This window comes from Manis javanica, chromosome 12 (genome assembly GCF_040802235.1).
Source record: "Manis javanica isolate MJ-LG chromosome 12, MJ_LKY, whole genome shotgun sequence".
Lineage (NCBI taxonomy): Eukaryota > Metazoa > Chordata > Mammalia > Pholidota > Manidae > Manis > Manis javanica.
Genome location: NC_133167.1, coordinates 84314815 through 84332092, shown reverse-complemented (window position 1 = coordinate 84332092; position 17278 = coordinate 84314815). Strand labels below are relative to the sequence as shown.

The window sequence follows — 17278 nt, the reverse complement described above, 5'->3', positions numbered from 1 at the left end:
TGTAGAACTGCAGTGGCATATGGATTCTTTAAAACAATACGTCTCTATAGCACCTACCAAGAATCATGCCACATTCACAATTCCATGTTTACAAATTAGTTGTTTACTGTTTCTTCATATATAATAGGGATAGATATTCATCTGAATATATGTTTAGGGTGATCTTGTACTCAACTTACTACGCAGGGATGTTTTATTGCTTTATATCCCCTATTCTAATATTAGCTATTGCTAAATCTCACTTTAATAAAAAGGCAAATGCAAAGACCCATTTTATTTAGCAAGACTGAAAATAAAATTAAGACCTTTAGTGTTGTCCAAAACAATTCCTCCAGCTCAAGGCAATTAATCCAGCATACCATTTACAGAGTAATTCATCTAACAAAAGTTATTTCCCAGTTACTTGGGGGTGAGGGAGGTCATTAGGCCCTCGGGGCTCTCTGGAAGTAGAATTAGTTTGACTGTTCCACCACCAGCTTTCATAGGAGCAGAACCAAAAAGGACTGAAAATACAAACACAAAGTGGTTGGCCATCGCCTCTTTTACAGAGAAACAATATAAACTGTGGCTAGAACCCTGCTGAATAGAACTAAATAAGTAATGGTTAAGTTCAGTCACAGAAGCTACGAGCCAAGATACATGTTATCCTCAATCAAACTGCTAAGTCAGTAAATATGACAAACTTACTTTCACTATTTATTTTTTATAAATGGTAAAGTTATCAGTGTTGAAAGAAACGTGAACCTATAGAAATTGGAACAGATCATTTAGAAACTATCTTTTTTTGGATCAATTATTGCTAAAATTCTTTCAGTGTTTTTTTTTCCCCCTTCTTCAACATAATATGATCACAGAACCCTCCAAATTAGCTTTATTGGAGTCTTACAAAAACTATTAACAAACTCTGGCGCCCTTGCAAACATTCTGTCCTTAAAGTAAAAAGTGATTAAAAACAGTACTGAATATGAATCACTTCTGTAAAGTTTAATGAGAAACATTCAACCAAGGGCTTTTCCTTGGAAAATCCTATAAAAACTGCATTTTACAGTTACTATTTTGATACGTTTCATTTATAAATAGCAGCCATGACTTTACTGCCTACAAAACTGCAGGCTGTCACATTTTACATGTTTAGAATTCAAATGTTTTGAGATCAGATTTTCTAGTAAGTGTTAAAGAAACAAAGTCACGGAGGCAGACTGGTTAGCCGCCCCATGCTGAGAAAACAGCTGACAACCATATAACTAATGGGTACTACAACATTTACATTTTTTTTTAATAGAAGAAGCAACATGGACATCGGGGCAGGCAGGTGCAGCAGGACGTTACTGTATTGAGACTCTTTTGTGCTCAAAGTATTTTTTGCAAGGGATAGGCCTTCACAGGGTGTTAGTGTTAGAGAAGCTTTCAAGTTGAGAACCTGAGAAAACCATCTATTCAGACAGGCTGAGATACCCTTTCTTCTTAAGCCATTGTACTGAAGCAGTGTTTTCTGAGGCCTGGGCAGCAAATCTCAGAGTAGAATTATGGAAAGGGGAGGGAGCAGACAAATGTGTAAATCAGGGATGCTGGATGTCACATACCAGGTTGCTCTTAACAAGTGGAAAATGGCACTGAAATAGGAGAAGGGTGCGTATGCCTTAATAATAGATATCCTACTTTGGTCTTGAGAGACTTCTGCAAGACTTCTGCAAGACTTCTGAGCACATTAAGATCCATCACTCCCAGGAACATCTGGCTGCTTGCACAAAGGGGAACCAGGACCAGTGGCTTGAGAATTCTTAGTCCCAGGAATTGAAACAGAGAAGGGTAACATTTGTTTTAGAGGAGTTAATGTTTTGTTTCTTCCTAAGCAGGCTGAATGCTCCCCAAACTCCCCACAAGCCTGGTGCTATGCAGAAGCAAGCTGGCCCAACTTCTGGGGCCATATGATAAACCACAAGTCTGGGTATGGGACCCAAAAGGAGTGGGGACCTGTGCCAGAATGTATCATTTGTAGTTTCACTGAGGGAAGAGGGGTACAGTGGGAGTTTTGGGAGGGGGAAGCTAATAACAAGGCCAGATCCTAACCCAGAGCTCGTCATGGAGACACCAATATGCTTGCAGGTTAGCTCCAGATAGCTGCCCTCCACTTCAGTCTGGAACAGAATCATGGCCTACACAGGCTGCCACTCGCTCCTCCCCATGCTCCCAATTCCAGTTTCAGGACATAAGAAAACCTTTCTTTCATGTTTGCTCTTCCCCATCCCATATCTCCCAGAGAGATTCAAAATTTTCCTCATCAGCAATGAGTAAGAAAACATCGGAATGGGCATGGGCATGGTCTGTGACTTGCACCTACATAGTTATCTCTGGAGATTTAACATTCAGTCCGATCTCACTGTGGTCATCTCGACCCCAGATTTAAAAACACTTGTCACTTAGCAAATGGCTCCCTTATTATCACAGTGTGAGACAAATTCCCAGCACAAGCCATGGGGATAAGACTTGGAAATATTTCAGATGAGCCTTCTTCCTCCTCTAGAGGAGGGCTTCAGTGTAGAAGCTCCACAACAAAAGACACTTAATCTCAAGGAACATACATATTGCCAAGCAGGTACCGCAGTGGCTAACAGACACAATGATCCCACTTCAGCAGCTATTAAGACGCTTGAAGTGCTTTTCCTGTCTTCTTGATGCTGAGTGGAGCCAAAGAACAGATGGAGAAGCAAAAAGCAAATCACAGAATAGGTGAAAAGATTTAGAAAGAATTGTGTGGTGGTGACCAAACCCTGACTCTGGAAATTAGTCGAGAAAGCACCACTCGTTAAACCCTGGACAAGGAGGGTAATGTATAGAAAAGCTTGCAAACCCTAGCACCAGTTCTCCCCCCGAGGAATCAAGAAAGCATGCCCGTAACCTAACATGTACACACTGACAAAAACACCAGGAAAGCCAAATGGCCCCTGCAGACATTTCTCCACAACTCTGAGGCCAACTGACCAACACATTTGCTCAGCTGCTGAGCCTCACCCACAAAGCATCTCCCAACTTGGAGGCCAGGGGTGAGAAAACTGGACTGTATTTCCCAAGTAAGGGAAATCAAGTCACCTGGAGGCAACACACTATATTTGTCCCACTCCTTAGTGATGGAATCCCTAATTATCACAGCTTCAAAGGGCTAAAATCAGTGTCTGGAGGTCAAAGGTCAACTCCACCATTTACAAATCTTAACAGAAGTCATATAACCCACTTACCTGAATAAAACCCTCAACAATCAAACCCTGCCCCTCTTCCCAGGAAGGGGAATCGATTTTGGTCCATTTCTTCTTTTCTCATGACAGTACGTGGAGGAGAGTCACAGAAGGTAGTGGGGGAGAGAGAGGCATCTTGGTTCATCATTAAAAAATAAAGATCTCTTTAAGTGTCATGTGAGGTTGTTTACAAAGTCTTCAGTTCTCCTCAGGGTCTGCTTCCAGCGGCTCATCTTCTAAGTCAAAACTCAGCTTGTCAGTTAGCCCCTCAAACTGCTTGCCCAGAGTGCCTGTGGAGTCCACAAACATGTCAGGGATGTCTTTGCCAAAGTAAATCTTGCTGTTGGAGGCAATGGCCTTGTACTTCATCAGCTGCAGATACTCAGGGGTCAGCTTCAGCTGTAGGCAAGAAAATGCAGAGGACTTGGGGGAGCCTGGCCAGAGAACGCTTCAGGGCACCCCTTCACTTCTCACACAGAACAGGCTCTGTCCAAGAAGTGTATCCTCTCTACTGTCCCTGGCCTCCTGTTATATCAGGAATGAAGCACTAAGAGATCAAGCTCAGAGCTACTAGTTTTAGGACTTTCCATGTTTAAGACAAAAATAATCTTCTGTTGAGGCCCTGCTAGGAAGAGGGAGGTACTCATCACCCCCCTAACAAAAGTCACCACGTCTGGCCACGAGGGGCTTTGGGTGGTAGGAGTCACCCACCCCGGGTAACTCTCATATGGCACTGGCCCAAACCCAAATACATCTTCCCCTCCCGGGCGGCCTTGGGCCTTACCTTATTTGCCTCAGCTATCTTCATAGCTGTGTAGCACTCTGCATCGGCCTTTGCCTTCTCCCGGGCCAGAAATGCGGCATCTGCAGGGTGGAGTGCAGTGAACGAGGTGCAGAGTCACTCCCCCCCGGTGGCCTCTGTGACCCGGGGAGACTCTTTTCCCTTTGTGCTTTGGTTTTCTCATCCATGAAATGGGGAAAGGCACTTTTTCCTATTTCCCAAGTTGTGAAAATGACCCGAGGTGATAAAGCACTGCGTTGGCACCCCTGTGGGCACCAGTGAGGCCATTCTGCTGCCAGGCCTGTGCAGCACCTTCTTTGACACTATCGTCTAACAAAGCACTGCTGTCCAGAGATGCCTCCCAGGTCCCCAGGCTACCCCTCTGGTCACTCACGTCTGGGAGAAGGGGTGAGACCCTGCTTCAGTTTCCAGTTTCAGAGCTCAGTCACCTCCTCCCTCCTGTGCTACAGGGTAAAGGCAAGAAGATGCCAAAAAAGGCTCTGAATTCAGCCAGAGGCAGATCCACCCTAAAACCCAATACCATAAATACAAATAGCTGTCCCTATTCAGTTTCCTTTCCTTTTTATTTCTATCAATCACTTCAAAAAGGTTCTAATGAAGTGTAAGTGGCTAAGCTGGCACAATGCTAAGAGAATTATATGCTACGGTCTAGATGAACAAGTTTGGATTAAGACCTGTTTAAATTTCTACTGGGCGAACTGTGTATTTCCTTAATCTGCTGAGACTGGCTTTCTGTCAAGCCGATGCACAAGTTTTGCTATTTACTTCCTGGCCTTGGGAATGTGCCAGCCTCATGTGAGTACTACCTGTAGAGAAAAGCCTGCATGGAGGGTGGGTTCTTTGCTGGGGGAGTGAGGGGGCTGCAGTCTGGCCAACTCAGCTGGCCTTAGCACCTGATGACATGTATTTATAAGAAATAAAAATGTGTTCTTTGCTAAGAGCTCCCTAACGAGAAGCCACTGATCTGTGAAATCCTAGCTGGCTCCTCAATGGATCCCTGCAAAGCCTGACAGGCCCCATGAGTATAAGCGGACACGGAACTTTGTAGCCTGAAGCTGGACCTTGAGGTCCTATTTTTGTCCTAGAATTTGCTTGATGTAAGGCACCATGTGAAGGAAAAGGCAGGTGATGGGAATGAGGTGAGGGCTTAAGGGGCACAGAACTGAAGGTGAGTGATATTCAGAAAAGCCAGCAAAGGAAACCCTTCTCCCCAGCTCCACTGCTGGTGCTGAATAGGCGTCTTCTTCATGCTTGGCTTATTATCTCCAGGGACCCTGAGGGCATTCCTAGAGGCCAGGCTATGACATTTGCCGGCTTCCGAGGCTCTAGGGAGAGAGCGCTGTTCTGGCCCAGCCGCTTAGGTGACTTCCAAGGCTGAGGCCCCCACTAGAACGTGACCTCCAAGGTAGCAGGACTATGAGATTCCCCTTTCTGAAGCTGAACATCACATACCTAATGGCCCTCAATGAACATTTGTGGAATGAATGAATGAATGAATGCTCTCTGAAGTAGAAAACTGATGCCAGCCTGGCCCAAATCGCCCCAAAACTCCAGTCAAAGCACAGAGAAAATGTGATGTTCTGAAGAAATCCTGTTATCTTAGGACCCAAATCAAAGAGCAAAGGAAGTGACTCTCCACAGAGCGGGGTCTGAGGAAAACTCAGGCTCACCTTCAATTTCTGAAATCTTCTTCTCAGTCTCCTTCTCCATCACCTTCTGTCCATAGGTGATTTCTGCAACCTGAGCCACTTTTTCCGCCTCTGTGTCAATGAAGTTGAGGAAAAGGCTCAGAGTTCTGTTACTTTAAAAGTTTGACTAAATCTTGCCTTTCACCTGCTCGGAGTCACGGATGCATGAGGGTGGTAGGCTCAGGCAGGGCACCCCAGAGGGCGGCCCTGGGAGGCACACGGGCAGGGATGGGTGCGCCAGTACCACCACCTCAGCACTGGACAGTACCTGGGGAGACCCAGGCCCAAGGAAGGGAAGTCACTCCTCTGACAGAAGTGAAGAAAAGCTCTAAGCTCTCTCCTTAGTTACAAGGGCATTTCTCCCAGAGGAGTATTTTAAGAGGTAATGTAGGCTCTGGAAAGTTTCCTCCTGCCCCTTCATTTTAGGAAGGGTTTTCTGTTAATACTCTAGGGTAGTGGTTGAGAACCCAGGTTTTGGAGCGGAGTTCCTAGATGTGAAGCCCACTTCCATCACTTGCCATGTGACCTCGGGTACGCTGTTAACTTCTCTGCGCTTCAGCTCAGCAAATGAAGTTAACGATAGTGCCTGCCGCACCTTGGTAGCTGTGAGATGATTCACACATTACTGCTTAGGGAAGTGCATGGCTCATAGTGCTTGCCATTGTTACTATGAGCTAAGAATTAATAGGAAGGGCGCCTTTCCTTTAAGTGGCATGTGGAAACTCAAAACTCATTCTCCCAAGCCATGATCTGACAGCTTCTGCTTTGCTTCCAGGAGTAGAGACGCCACTCCTGCATGTGGCAAGGGCCTGGAAGATGCCGGAGTCTGACTGTGCCTGAGGCTTCCCCGCATCTTCCCCCCATCCCCAGCCTGGCTGCCCTGAAAGGGGGCCACAGAACCACAGTCAGACCGATGAGGGCCTTCTTTCGCTCTGTCTCGGCCTCCTTCTCCACCACCTTCTGCTTCTGCGCTGCAATGAGCAGCTTTGTCTTCTCGCTTTCCCTGGAAGGGAAAAAAGTGGGCGGCTGTGGGCTTGCTGTGGAAAAGCTTCTGAGGAACTGCACTGTCCCCTGAAGAAGCCAAACTCTCCTGCTGAGAAGGGGCCAACTATGGTTTCCTACTCTCTCCTGGAAGGCTGCTCACTGTCCCAGGTAAAAGGGGATCTGGTGCAGACAGTGGCATGGTTCTCCTTCTCCTCCAAAATAACCTGTAATTTACTTCAATAAAACGGGCCAGCCTGCCTGCTCAATCGCCCTGGCCTCTGGGCCTCCTGGGCATGAGCCACAAAGCACAAGCAAGGCTCCCTGGCCCTCTTAAAGCATTGCTGCTCCAAGGGGCTCTTCCCAGGGCTCAGTCACAGCTACACGCCTGCTCCATCTTCTAGTGCACTGGACTGTAACAAATACTCCAGAAGGGGACTAAGAGCCTGGCAGAGCCTTGGTTAGCTCTGGGGTACAGTGTGGTAGGAGGTGGGAAAGAGTGGTGCTGGTCGTTTAGGCAGAGTGTAAACTCACATCAACTCGTAGTTTCTGCGGATCGCCTCAGGTATATTGGGCTTTGTCACCCGCACAGCCTGGAGGAGGACAGAAATAGTACCTGATGGGAAGGGGATAGTGGTGAGGGACAGCACCCTCTGGTCCTGGATCTCCCTGAACAAAAGGACATCCCCTGGAGGAGGGGATGCGCCTTCCTCAGGGGGCTCCTGCCACAGCAATGCTTACTTGGATGACAAGCCCGGGAGCCATGGAGGTCAGATCCTGTTGCAAAGCCAGTTTGAGATTTTCATCAATCTGATCTGGAATCAAGAAAGACAGAAAAAGGAGTTGTTACATTTTCTAGGCAGGGGTGGAGGGAATTCCAGGGATGGAATACAAGCTAAAACACCAGCTCAGGAATGCATCTGATTGGTAAAAGGTCTTTCCAAGGAGGAGTGCTTACCAGGGCCCAGAAATCTAGAGATCTCTTACAAGACTTTGAAAGCAACATGTCCTCTGCAAAAGCTTGATGTCACTGTATCCTTCCCCTGTGGCCTCAAGATAAAATCACCCAGGTTGTTAAGAATATCAACCTTACCCAAAAGGGAACGGGGCTTTAAAAAGAAAAAGAACAAACAACAATTCTAGCCCATTTTTTGAGTCAGGCAGCAGCCTTTCCTCAGGCAACTGCAACAAGAGAAAGCAGAAGCCAGTTCTCAGGAAGAAGGAAGGTGGAATGGCTACGTTAGGTTATCTCGGAAAGAGCCAAACACATTAAATCCAGTAATTTTAGAAGTTTCTCAAAGAAAAACAGACTCTGACGTCAAAGAAAGCCGCAAGGAAGACTATTTCCATTAGGAACTCCATCAAATAACATAAGAGGAAGGTAAAAATTTACAGTTCTGGAAACCAGCCCAAGTTTTTTGATGTGTTGTTTGCTTTAGTCCTGATTCCTTTGTCTGGAATTCACTGTGAGCCGTTTCGCAGACAGTGTAGGAAAAGCCATAACTGATTCCCCCTCTGACTGGGATCCCAGAACAGCAGCATCAAGGCTGCTTTCTCCGGCCCACAAGCTCCTCAACAAGATCCTGGAAGGGCCCGGGACAGGGACTCCACAAACCAGGCCGGGCCATCTGGATGGAATCATCTCCCTCACTGTCAGCTGCCATCTGCTTTAGGTAGCCATTCCTGGTCACCTGTGTCCAAACAGGAGCCGATGAGAAACGGCAAGTCTAGACACCCAAACAGAGGCCTGTGGAGGTTCAGTGATGTGCTCAAGCACAGCTTTTTTCAGAGGCACATAAACATTACATGTCGTATTTTCTATTTTAAATAGGATGCCAACCAAACTTTGAGATGGCCTGTGCCCCCCTTAAGTTAATGATGACACAGTCATTTATCAGACCAAATTACGTCTAAATCCAGGTGGCAATCTGTGGCTTGGGTCAGTAACTCTCTAGGAAACTCTGGGAGAAATATTTTGCTAGGTGAGTTATTTATTACTTAAGTGAGACTGTAATAAGTTGTTCATATATTACAGTTATGCTGATAAATGCTGATTAAGTTAAATTACTAAGTAAACACGAAGAAAGAGGCTCTTCAGGTCAACTTGTGAACAAGTATTAGATGCCACTTTTATAAAATGGGTAGAGAGGCTGCATCAGAGTAAGCAGTGGTGAGAATTGCAGACTTGTTCGAAGTCAGGGCTGTGAGTCCCAAGAGGGAACAAGAGAAAAACCTTCTGTGTTTGAGGAATGGGATTAGAGACACAAGCTTCTCTTTTATGGATACAATTAGATCTGAGCAAAACAGAACTTGCTGACAAGACTGAACTGTAAGAAGAAAGTTCCAAAGCAAATACATTTTCCCAGCTCCTCTGTACAAGAAGCTGTACTTTACTAAGCTATCAGGTTTACCTCTAAGACAGTAAGGTGTTTTCTAATACTAAACAATTTCACATTTTAAGTTTCTCTTCTTGGAAAGTAGAGATCTTTGTCTTTTGTTTCTTCAAATGCTTCAAAATATTCATTTAATGATACAAGTTCTAAAACTGAAACTAGCAAGAAACGAATGCTTTTTTATAAATTCTACAGTTTGGGGTTAAAAAATTTTAATAGCAAATGTACCTGGTTTTTCAAAAAGTATACTGAATCCAAACCAAAGAATCCAAACCTTATAAAGCGAACTTAGGTTCATTTTCTCATGCAGAAGAATTAAAAGTGATTCTCATGATTTCTAAAATCTGATACACAGTATGAAAGGCTGTTTGCTTAACTAAGATCATTGGCAACACCAATGATTCCTCCTCTATCTAAAATGTTCTCACTCAGAGTCCTTTTTATGGAGATTCCTGGGGAAAACCAGGAATCTAGTCCTAGTATGAAGAATAGCTGAACCATCACTCACTTTTAGCACCAGCTATAGAAAGCTGGCAGCAAGCTTAGACAGAACCCTTTACCATGAAAGAGCTATAAAACTGCTGAAATGTCACCTTCCTTTGCTGCTGACATCAGGCTACACTGAGTTGGATCAGCTAAAAAGGACAAAGTATCTTAAGCATGTGGATCTTTTTAAAGTGTTTTCCTATTCATCTCTACAGGTATAGGGTATGAAAACAAAAAAACTCCCAAAACACCACAAAGGTTTTAGGAACTGTAAGTGGCTATGGTTCCTGTCCCACTTTGGGAAGCAAATGTGCACCCGCCATTCCCAGCCGCCTTCTGTGGGTGCCCTGCACTTGGGGTGGTGGGTGGAAGGCACTGTCAGGCGAGAGCCCTGAGAGGGAGACTGGAGCCTCCGCTGTACCACCAACCAGCTCTGCTGCTCTCTCTCTGGCCTCAGTACCTTACCTTATAATGAGGATGATGGGCCGGATAATCTCTAAGGTTCTAGAACTGATGCTGTCTTCCTTAGAGAGTGATGTTTAAGTCCTCTGGTTTGTGCCAGGAGCGTGTCCCTTCGTGACCAGGTCCTGAGCTCTGGATTCTGTCACACTTCCTGACTGCCAGTCCCCACCCTACTGTGCAGGGGGTGGGGAGAGGGGCTGCTAAGGCAAGCTGTGATCTGCACCGGCTTTCTTACCAAAGAGCTCAATGTAGACCTCCTGAAGTGTGTGCACGCTGCAGAACTGGTTCAGCTCATGGTGGATCTTGTTGAAGATGAGAGCCTTGTCGTAGTCGGCAGTATAGTTCTTCACTATATCGTACACTGAGGGCAGGGAGGGAGTTCGGGGTAAGCAAAGGCAGGACTCGTTTCACAGCAACTCTCAGTGCCTGAGGTGCTGCCCCGGACCTGGAGTGGCATGCTGGGGAAGGCACGGTGGTGGTGAGGGCAGACTAAAGGGACATACCTGCGTTTGGGACCAGGAAGTTCACCACTTCAATTCTGTCAAAGTAGATCATCACACCACCACTATTGGAGGGAGAACGGACAAGGTGGTCACTAACAAGCTCTGGTACATAGTGCAGTCTCCTAGGTGATGGCCCAAGGTGTGTGATGGCACAAGAGTGTGACTTGGCAGGAAAGGAGAACAGCTCACGGGACGTTGCGAGGCATGCCGGATCTCCAAGTAAGAGATCTCCCAAGAAATCACACCTCCAAAAAATATCTCCACAAAGAAAAAAGTGGAGCTTTTGGGGTGCCACTAAGAAAAGAACAGTTCATATCTTCTGAATCCATGATGCCTTTTGATTAAAGCAATCAGTGGAAGGGAAAAGACTAAGGAAGGTCAAGTTTTAAGGACTTAAAGGTCACTGTGCAATTTTATGGTCACTGTTTCTCACTTTGTCTTTATCATCACTTTAGTTCTGCACTTCCCTTTGCCCGCAAACATTCATTATTAAAAAAATTCAAACATATCGAAAAGTTGAAAGAATAGTACAGCTAACACTCATATAATACCAACACCTAAATTTAACAATTGTGAACATTTTACCTTACTGGTTGATCTACTGTTTTTTTTGCTGAACATTTCAAAGTAAGCCGCAGTCATGATACTTTACCCTTAACACTATAGCAAGCACTGGTCACCTATGAATTATGACATTCTCCTACAGAGTCAAATCCCACTCCCAAATCTAAGAAAATCAGCAGTAATTCCCTCCCATCTGCTAGTTCTCCATCCTTACTCCAATTTTCCCCACAGTTCTTGTTTTGGAACTGAATTGTATGTCCTCCAAAATCTGCATGTTGAAGCTCTAACCCCCAATGAGACTGCATTTGAAGACGGGACCTTCATGGAGATAATTAAGGCAAAATGAAATCATATGGGCCTTCATCCTTGAACTGGGAAAGGAAAAAAGGAGAAGACACAAGATTGCTTTCACTTTTGCTGCAGGCACAAAGGAAAGGCCACGTGTGGACACAGCATGGAAGCCGGCCATGAGCAAGGCAGGATGAGGCTTCACTAGAGGCCAAGCTTGCTGTACTTTGAACTTCTGCAACTGTAGGAAAACAGGCTTCTGTTGCTTACGCCACCCGGTTGTTGGTATTCTGTTAGGGCAGCCTGAGAACAGTTCCCATAATGCTGTTATTTTTAACAGCATTTAAAAAGTCCCCTTTTACAGCTGTTATTTATGAACCATGTTCTAATGAGGGTTCACCATTGCATTACTAGTGTTTTAAGTCTCCTTTTTGATGCAAAGCCCCTTCAAATAGGACTTTGTGGTGAGATAAGGCTAGTTCTCCAGTGGGCTGCCCCAATTCTGGATCTGCCCCAATGCTTCCCTGTGGTGGTGTTTACTTTGTTACTCTATCCCAGTTTAGACAGTCTTCATTTTTCAACTGGACCACTACAGTGGTGTTCTCTGGATTTCCTGTCCTTAAGGTCTCTCCCTACCTTTATGACATCTCCATAGTGGGTTATGCTAAAGTTACCTTCCTCTATCAACTCATTTATCTCCTAAACGCCTTTAACCGATCTTCACTTACAACAGAAAAAGTCCAAAGTTCTTAGCATGGCATGCGGGGCCCTCCCACAGCTGTCTACCTTCTGTGGTTTTTCTCCACTGCATCCACCCGCTAGTCAAATCAGAACACAGGGAGCTAGGGGGCCAGGGGACTTGGTAAAACCTTTAGGAAGGGATGCCTCCCTTTTCACTGTCTCTCACTGCGGCCAGCCAGATACTCCTCCCTCTTACTTGGGCTTAACAGCTTTATTCTGGACACCTTACCTAGTCCCACAAGGTACATTCTTCACCTCGTCAGTCTGCAGCGTGGTCTAGAAATGGAGGAAACATAGCATGCTGTAAGGTGGGCATGACAAACGAAGAATCCCAGATGGTCTTGTCCTCCAATAGTACCTGGGCTGTGCTTTGCCTCTGTTAAACATGAACACCCCACCTAAGCCTCCTCCTTCCAGGGGGTGAGACAAAACCAAGCGAAGGTACCTACCCCGGTGTCAATGTAAGCAGATCAGCAAGTGAACAAGCTGAGTAGGAATGGTTTCGTGAAAAAGACCCTGGACTGGGGGGCCTAAGATCTGCCCTTCCTTTTACCTCTTCCATTTACTAGTCTTGAAACAGCCTGTAATATCTGCTCAGCCCACTCTCAGCATCACTGTGAGACTCCAGTGAGAGAAAGTGCATGAAGGCACTTTGAAAACCACAAAGTGCAGTAAGTGGCAGAAGAGACGTACAGGGAAAATGCTGAGGAGGTGTCCCAGGATATCTTCCTCGGTCAGTTTCAAAGTCATTCTCTCAATCTTATTCCTCTTAGCTGGATGAACTTCAAAGACGGCTAGTTTAATGTAGCCAGTCTTCAGATCTGTCATAACTAATCCTACTCCTATTTTAGATGTCAGTTCCCTTCACCAAGTTCAACTTTCCTCTTCCCTTCCCAAAATTATGTTCACATCTCTGAAGTTCAAGGAAAAACCAGCAAAACTATCGTGTTTTATTTCCACCCATCTCGGTAGCCTGTCATTTAAAACACAGGTACACACATCCTACTTTTCCTTCTATACGTTCAGAACAGATCCTTCTCTGGCTTTGTCTTAAAGAGAAGAAATAATTCCCCATTGGGGCTGACGGGCCACGGCATGACCCCATTCAGCTATTTCAACAGCCCAGGAATGTTCCAGAGTAAATGGCTCATGGAACCTCATTCTTCATATATATAAAACTTGTTCTTAAATAGTTCCTTGAAAAGGTATTATATTCACTCCATGGCTAAATCATTTGAAACCATCCATTAGCCAACACCCCAAACCTGCAGACACCCAGCTGCACCACACAAGCTGCGATACCTGTACAGATTTATATGATGTGATGAAAGGGAGCATGAGGTGGAAACCAGGGCCGCTGGTGGAGGTCAGCAGTGCACCGCCTCTGCAGAGGGAGAGAGGGGTGGTCAGCTCGACAGCGGGACATGTCACCTCAGTGCTGTTTGGATCGCCTTTTTCTTAGGCCCCAGATACAGTTAATACAGAAGGACAGGTGCCAGATCCACGTCCACCGAGCCTTTCCTTCCCTCAGCTCAACCCTAATACTCTAGGAAGTCAAATGGTAACACATAAAACCATTATTCATGCTTTTTCAGGGAGAAAAACAGGCACATAGGCTAGGTGGAATAAAGACAGCCGAATCCCTGGCTCTACTTGAGAAGTCTGTCTTACTCTGAGTGATCCTGAGTGTGGTCATCCATTAGGGCAGTTCAGTCCGGTAAGACAGTTATCAATTAACTGCACTAATGCCGGAGTTCAGTGATATGAACAACCAAAAGCATGATTTTAAGTATGCTTTGTAAGTCACTGAAATACATTTTTGGTTTAGCACAGTTACCTTTCTAGTCAAGTTATTTACATAGATAACATATTTAAAAGCCCTTTTTTGGGGCCATATAAGCAGATGGTGGAGGAAATAATTAAAGGAGAGAGGAGAACCTAATCAAACTTTCAGAACTTTCTATTAGCAACCCAGAAATAAGCATCATAGGGCACATAAAAGAAGGGGGTTCATAAAGAATCAAAGCAAAAATACTGGTTACACAGGTTACCAAAAGGAAAACAATCCAAGATTTATAAGTGCCTCTTTGCTTTCCACTATGAAGTCAAAGACACTAGGAAAAAAAAGAGCAATGCAATAAACAGTGACATAATGGGCTCCTAGTAAGAACCACTATTGGAGGACCTGCCTTGATTGATATAAATCAACCTGCAGGCTCTTTCATTTTTTCTGAAATGTTAAATTTAAAGAGTAGGTCCAAACTAGCAGAGCAGGCTACCTCCTCAAGTTGCCATGAAGAATGGGTACTTCAACTGTTGTTTCTGAGATGGTGTGCAAGAAGCACTGGTTTCCTTTAGGTTTTTGTCTCTCTCTACATGCATTTATCAATCACCACTCATGGATCGATTTAGACTACTAAGTTTTATATTTACATTTATATATGTGTGTGTGTATTCCATTCCCAATGATCAAGGACACAAAAGTTCAATCTGAAAGACTCCCCTTCAACAAAATAAAAACATAGCTATTCTGCAGAATCAGCTAGACAGTGACTAGGAAAAAGGCACTTAGCAGGCAGTTGTAAGCTTCTCCCTGTCTCTGCCTTACCTGTAATATACCCCAATATGGCCCTCTTCTATCTTGTGCACAGCCGAGAAGAGAGATGCACAAAAGAAACTGGCAGTTACAGCCACAACTGCTCCCAGCGGAGCCATCCGTGAGCGGTATCCTAGAGAAAAGATTCGGGAAAATGTGTGTGGGCTGACGTGCAGAAAAGCTGTGACAGCCAGAGTACCTCACCACGCTGGGATCCCTGAACGTGGCTCCTATCCAGCCTCTTGTAGGATGAACACAGCATCTGCACCTTCTTCACCCTTGGTCTCAGGCAACATTCCTATTCCTTAGCTGAGGAACTATGTTCCCCACCTCATGGAAGAGGCTGTGGCTCCTGATACAGCTGGGGCCTGCGGGAGAACCAGGGCCAATTCGGGAGCGGTCAGAACACAGCCTTCTCTTCCTGTGAACGCGAATATGCTGTCACTGGAGCCACTCATGCTGGTAAGAGGGAAGAGAGGCAGCTGCAGTGTGTTGGCCCAAATTACAGAGGATGTCCAAATGACAGGCAGTTGTGGCTATGTAATTCTGGTCAGAGCCTCCCAGTCCTAATTGCCTGCCATTTCAAAGGAAACCGTTATTTACTCCTTTCAGATACTGGAGTGACAGACATCATGCGACCAAGTTTCCTGGTGGGATTCTCTGGCCTTTTGTCCACCTTCCCCGTTATTCCTTTGGCCCTAAACGGGAGAGAGCTCTGAACCAGACCGAAGCCATACTCCCTCCCGCACGCCTCACAGGTCCACAGAGCGTGGTTAGAGGAGAAAGGGGGTTCCCGGGCTGGGAAGACTGGGCTCCTGGGTGTCACCGCGTTCAGGCACCAGAACGCGCAAAAGCGGGCATCTGAGACTCATTCCCTGAACACTGAATCATCCGGAAAAACTAGGCTAACTGACGGCAAAGCTCGCAGTCGGGCGTGCCTCGGCCCACCCGCGCCGGGCGTGGACTCTGACGCCCGGATAACACAACTCGGGCGCGGACGTCGGCGAGGCGCCTATTTTACCGAGGCGGCCTCCAGCTACCGATCGGCAGCCGCGTCCTTTCTGCAAATGCCCTTCCCTCCCCGATGTCACGCCCGCCCCACCTCGCGCGCCTTCCCTGCTCTCTTCCGAGCGAGGGTCGCGCGTCCCAACAACCCTGGGTAGGGGACCTCCGCTCGGTTCCTCTGTGCTCGCGGGCAGAGGGCGGGACAGAAAGAGGCTGCTCTTTCGCTCCTGACGGGGGTGCCTGCCGGGCCAGAAGCCTGGGAGAATGGCTGATCTGCTCCGGCCCGAAGTCAAAGGTAGGCCCAACGCGCGCGCTCAAGGGCGGGGGCCGCGTACCCAGCTGTCCCTCCAGGCGCTCCGTACTCGTCCGAACCCCCGTGCAACCGTAGAAACTGCCACACCCCTCAGCACGCTACTTCCTTCCGGCCCGTCGCTTCGATGACGCACTTAGTTCCCGCGAGAACACCACACCCCCTCCCTCAGCCCCGCCCCAGAGCTCCGAGCGGCCAGTGCTCGCAGTGGCCGCTAGTGGCCGCCCGCGATTAGGTCCTGGCGGTAGGGACCTCAGTCTGGGGTTTCGGGGTGGGGGCGGTGCGGAGCGCCTGGGCAGTGAGCCCGGGGAGGACGCGAGGGGCCGAGACCGCGGGTTTCACCTTCCGAGGTTTTGGCTTTGGAGTTTGCTCCGAATTCCTTTCCAAGTGAGGTCAAGCTGTTCTATTTTTTTCAGATCGCTTACCAGCGATCTGCAGCTCTTGTAGCCCTCTGCTCGTCGCTTTCCTGCAGCCCCGCAGGATAAAACAAAGCTTTGAAAGGCGCAGATTGCGTCGCGAATCAACAGTTCCTACTTTGAACAGCCCTTTATGCTGTTCTAGGAGCTTTGGCGCTTGAGGTCCCCACAGCAGCATAATGTGGGTTAAGAAGGCGTTATCCCAATTTCAGTGAGCAAAATCTTAAATCCAGGGAGGTGGCAGGGTAACGACAATGAAAGCTTCTTTGCACTTTCTTCTGTGCCGGCACCCTCGGCTTGCGTCCTTCTCTGTCTTCTGAGCGCGGGGACTGCGTCTTCCCTTCAGCATCCGGTGCTTAGGTGCTCGGTAAACGCAGACCTAAGGCTTAGTGGAGCCGCACCAGGATCCAGACTTCGTGCCTGAGGGCCCCACGTTGTCCACTGCCTCCCCAGTTCCTTAGCATCGCGTGGGGGGTGTATTTCTAATTCTGCCACCTAAGTTATTTTGTTTGCAGAAGAGAAAGCTGATCAGAGTCCCACCCAATTACAGCCTTCAGTCCATGAAAAACTTTTACACGGGGAAGACGGCAAGCTGGTGGGTTATAGATCTAAGACACAGGGAAAGGAAAGTGTAGGTCCTCCAGGCATGTCTGCTTTGGGGATTCACTCGCGATTCATCACAGGTTTGCTCTGGGCATTTTGGAAGTACTTGGATTACAGAGTAGGGGCTAATCTCAGAATCTCCAAGTCAGACTGCCTGGCTACCATTTCTGCCTCCCACCCCACTCCCTGCCTCTTATTAGCTGTGTG

General features: G+C 46.9%; 1 protein-coding gene and 1 long non-coding RNA gene across 6 annotated transcripts in view; one reads left to right on the top strand and one right to left on the bottom strand.

Annotated features, from left to right (window-relative positions):
• Positions 1-254: 254 nt before the first annotated feature.
• On the bottom strand, positions 255-16199 carry ERLIN2 (ER lipid raft associated 2). Of its 5 annotated transcripts, XR_012123913.1 has the most exons (13): positions 15068-15602; positions 14750-14870; positions 13444-13525; positions 12371-12417; positions 10549-10610; positions 10281-10406; positions 7446-7519; positions 7239-7297; positions 6635-6726; positions 5706-5795; positions 4018-4097; positions 3237-3632; positions 255-1780 (listed from the first exon to the last, which is right to left on the bottom strand). XR_012123913.1 is itself a non-coding variant. In XM_073218921.1 (12 exons), the coding sequence occupies exons 2-12, from the start codon at positions 14854-14856 to the stop codon at positions 3432-3434; spliced, it is 1020 nt and encodes a 339-aa protein (XP_073075022.1). In that variant the 5' UTR covers positions 14857-14870; positions 16078-16199; the 3' UTR covers positions 255-3431. The 5 variants fall into 5 exon arrangements, 4 of the variants coding, with proteins under 4 accessions (XP_073075022.1, XP_073075023.1, XP_073075024.1 ...); XM_073218921.1 differs by lacking the exon at positions 15068-15602 and adding an exon at positions 16078-16199 and having other exon boundaries at positions 255-3632; XM_073218922.1 differs by lacking the exon at positions 15068-15602 and adding an exon at positions 15906-16036 and having other exon boundaries at positions 255-3632.
• LOC108405721 (uncharacterized) overlaps positions 15891-17278 on the top strand; it is a 77166-nt gene continuing 75778 nt past the window's right edge. The window contains exon 1 of the long non-coding RNA XR_012123915.1: positions 15891-16037. This is a non-coding gene — a long non-coding RNA (uncharacterized lncRNA). The remainder of the gene's footprint in view (positions 16038-17278) is intronic.

Bases quoted from the DNA above. Each gene is read 5' to 3' on its own strand.
- ERLIN2 (XM_073218921.1), bottom strand. From the start codon at position 14,856: ATGGCTCCGCTGGGAGCAGTTGTGGCTGTAACTGCCAGTTTCTTTTGT. The intron at 10,611-12,370 runs GTAAGGTGTCCA...TCCCTCCAATAG, and splicing joins AATGTACCTTGTGGGACTAG to TGGTGGTGTGATGATCTACT. The intron at 4,098-5,705 runs GTGAGCCTGAGT...TCCACCCTGCAG, and splicing joins GAAGATTTCAGAAATTGAAG to ATGCCGCATTTCTGGCCCGG.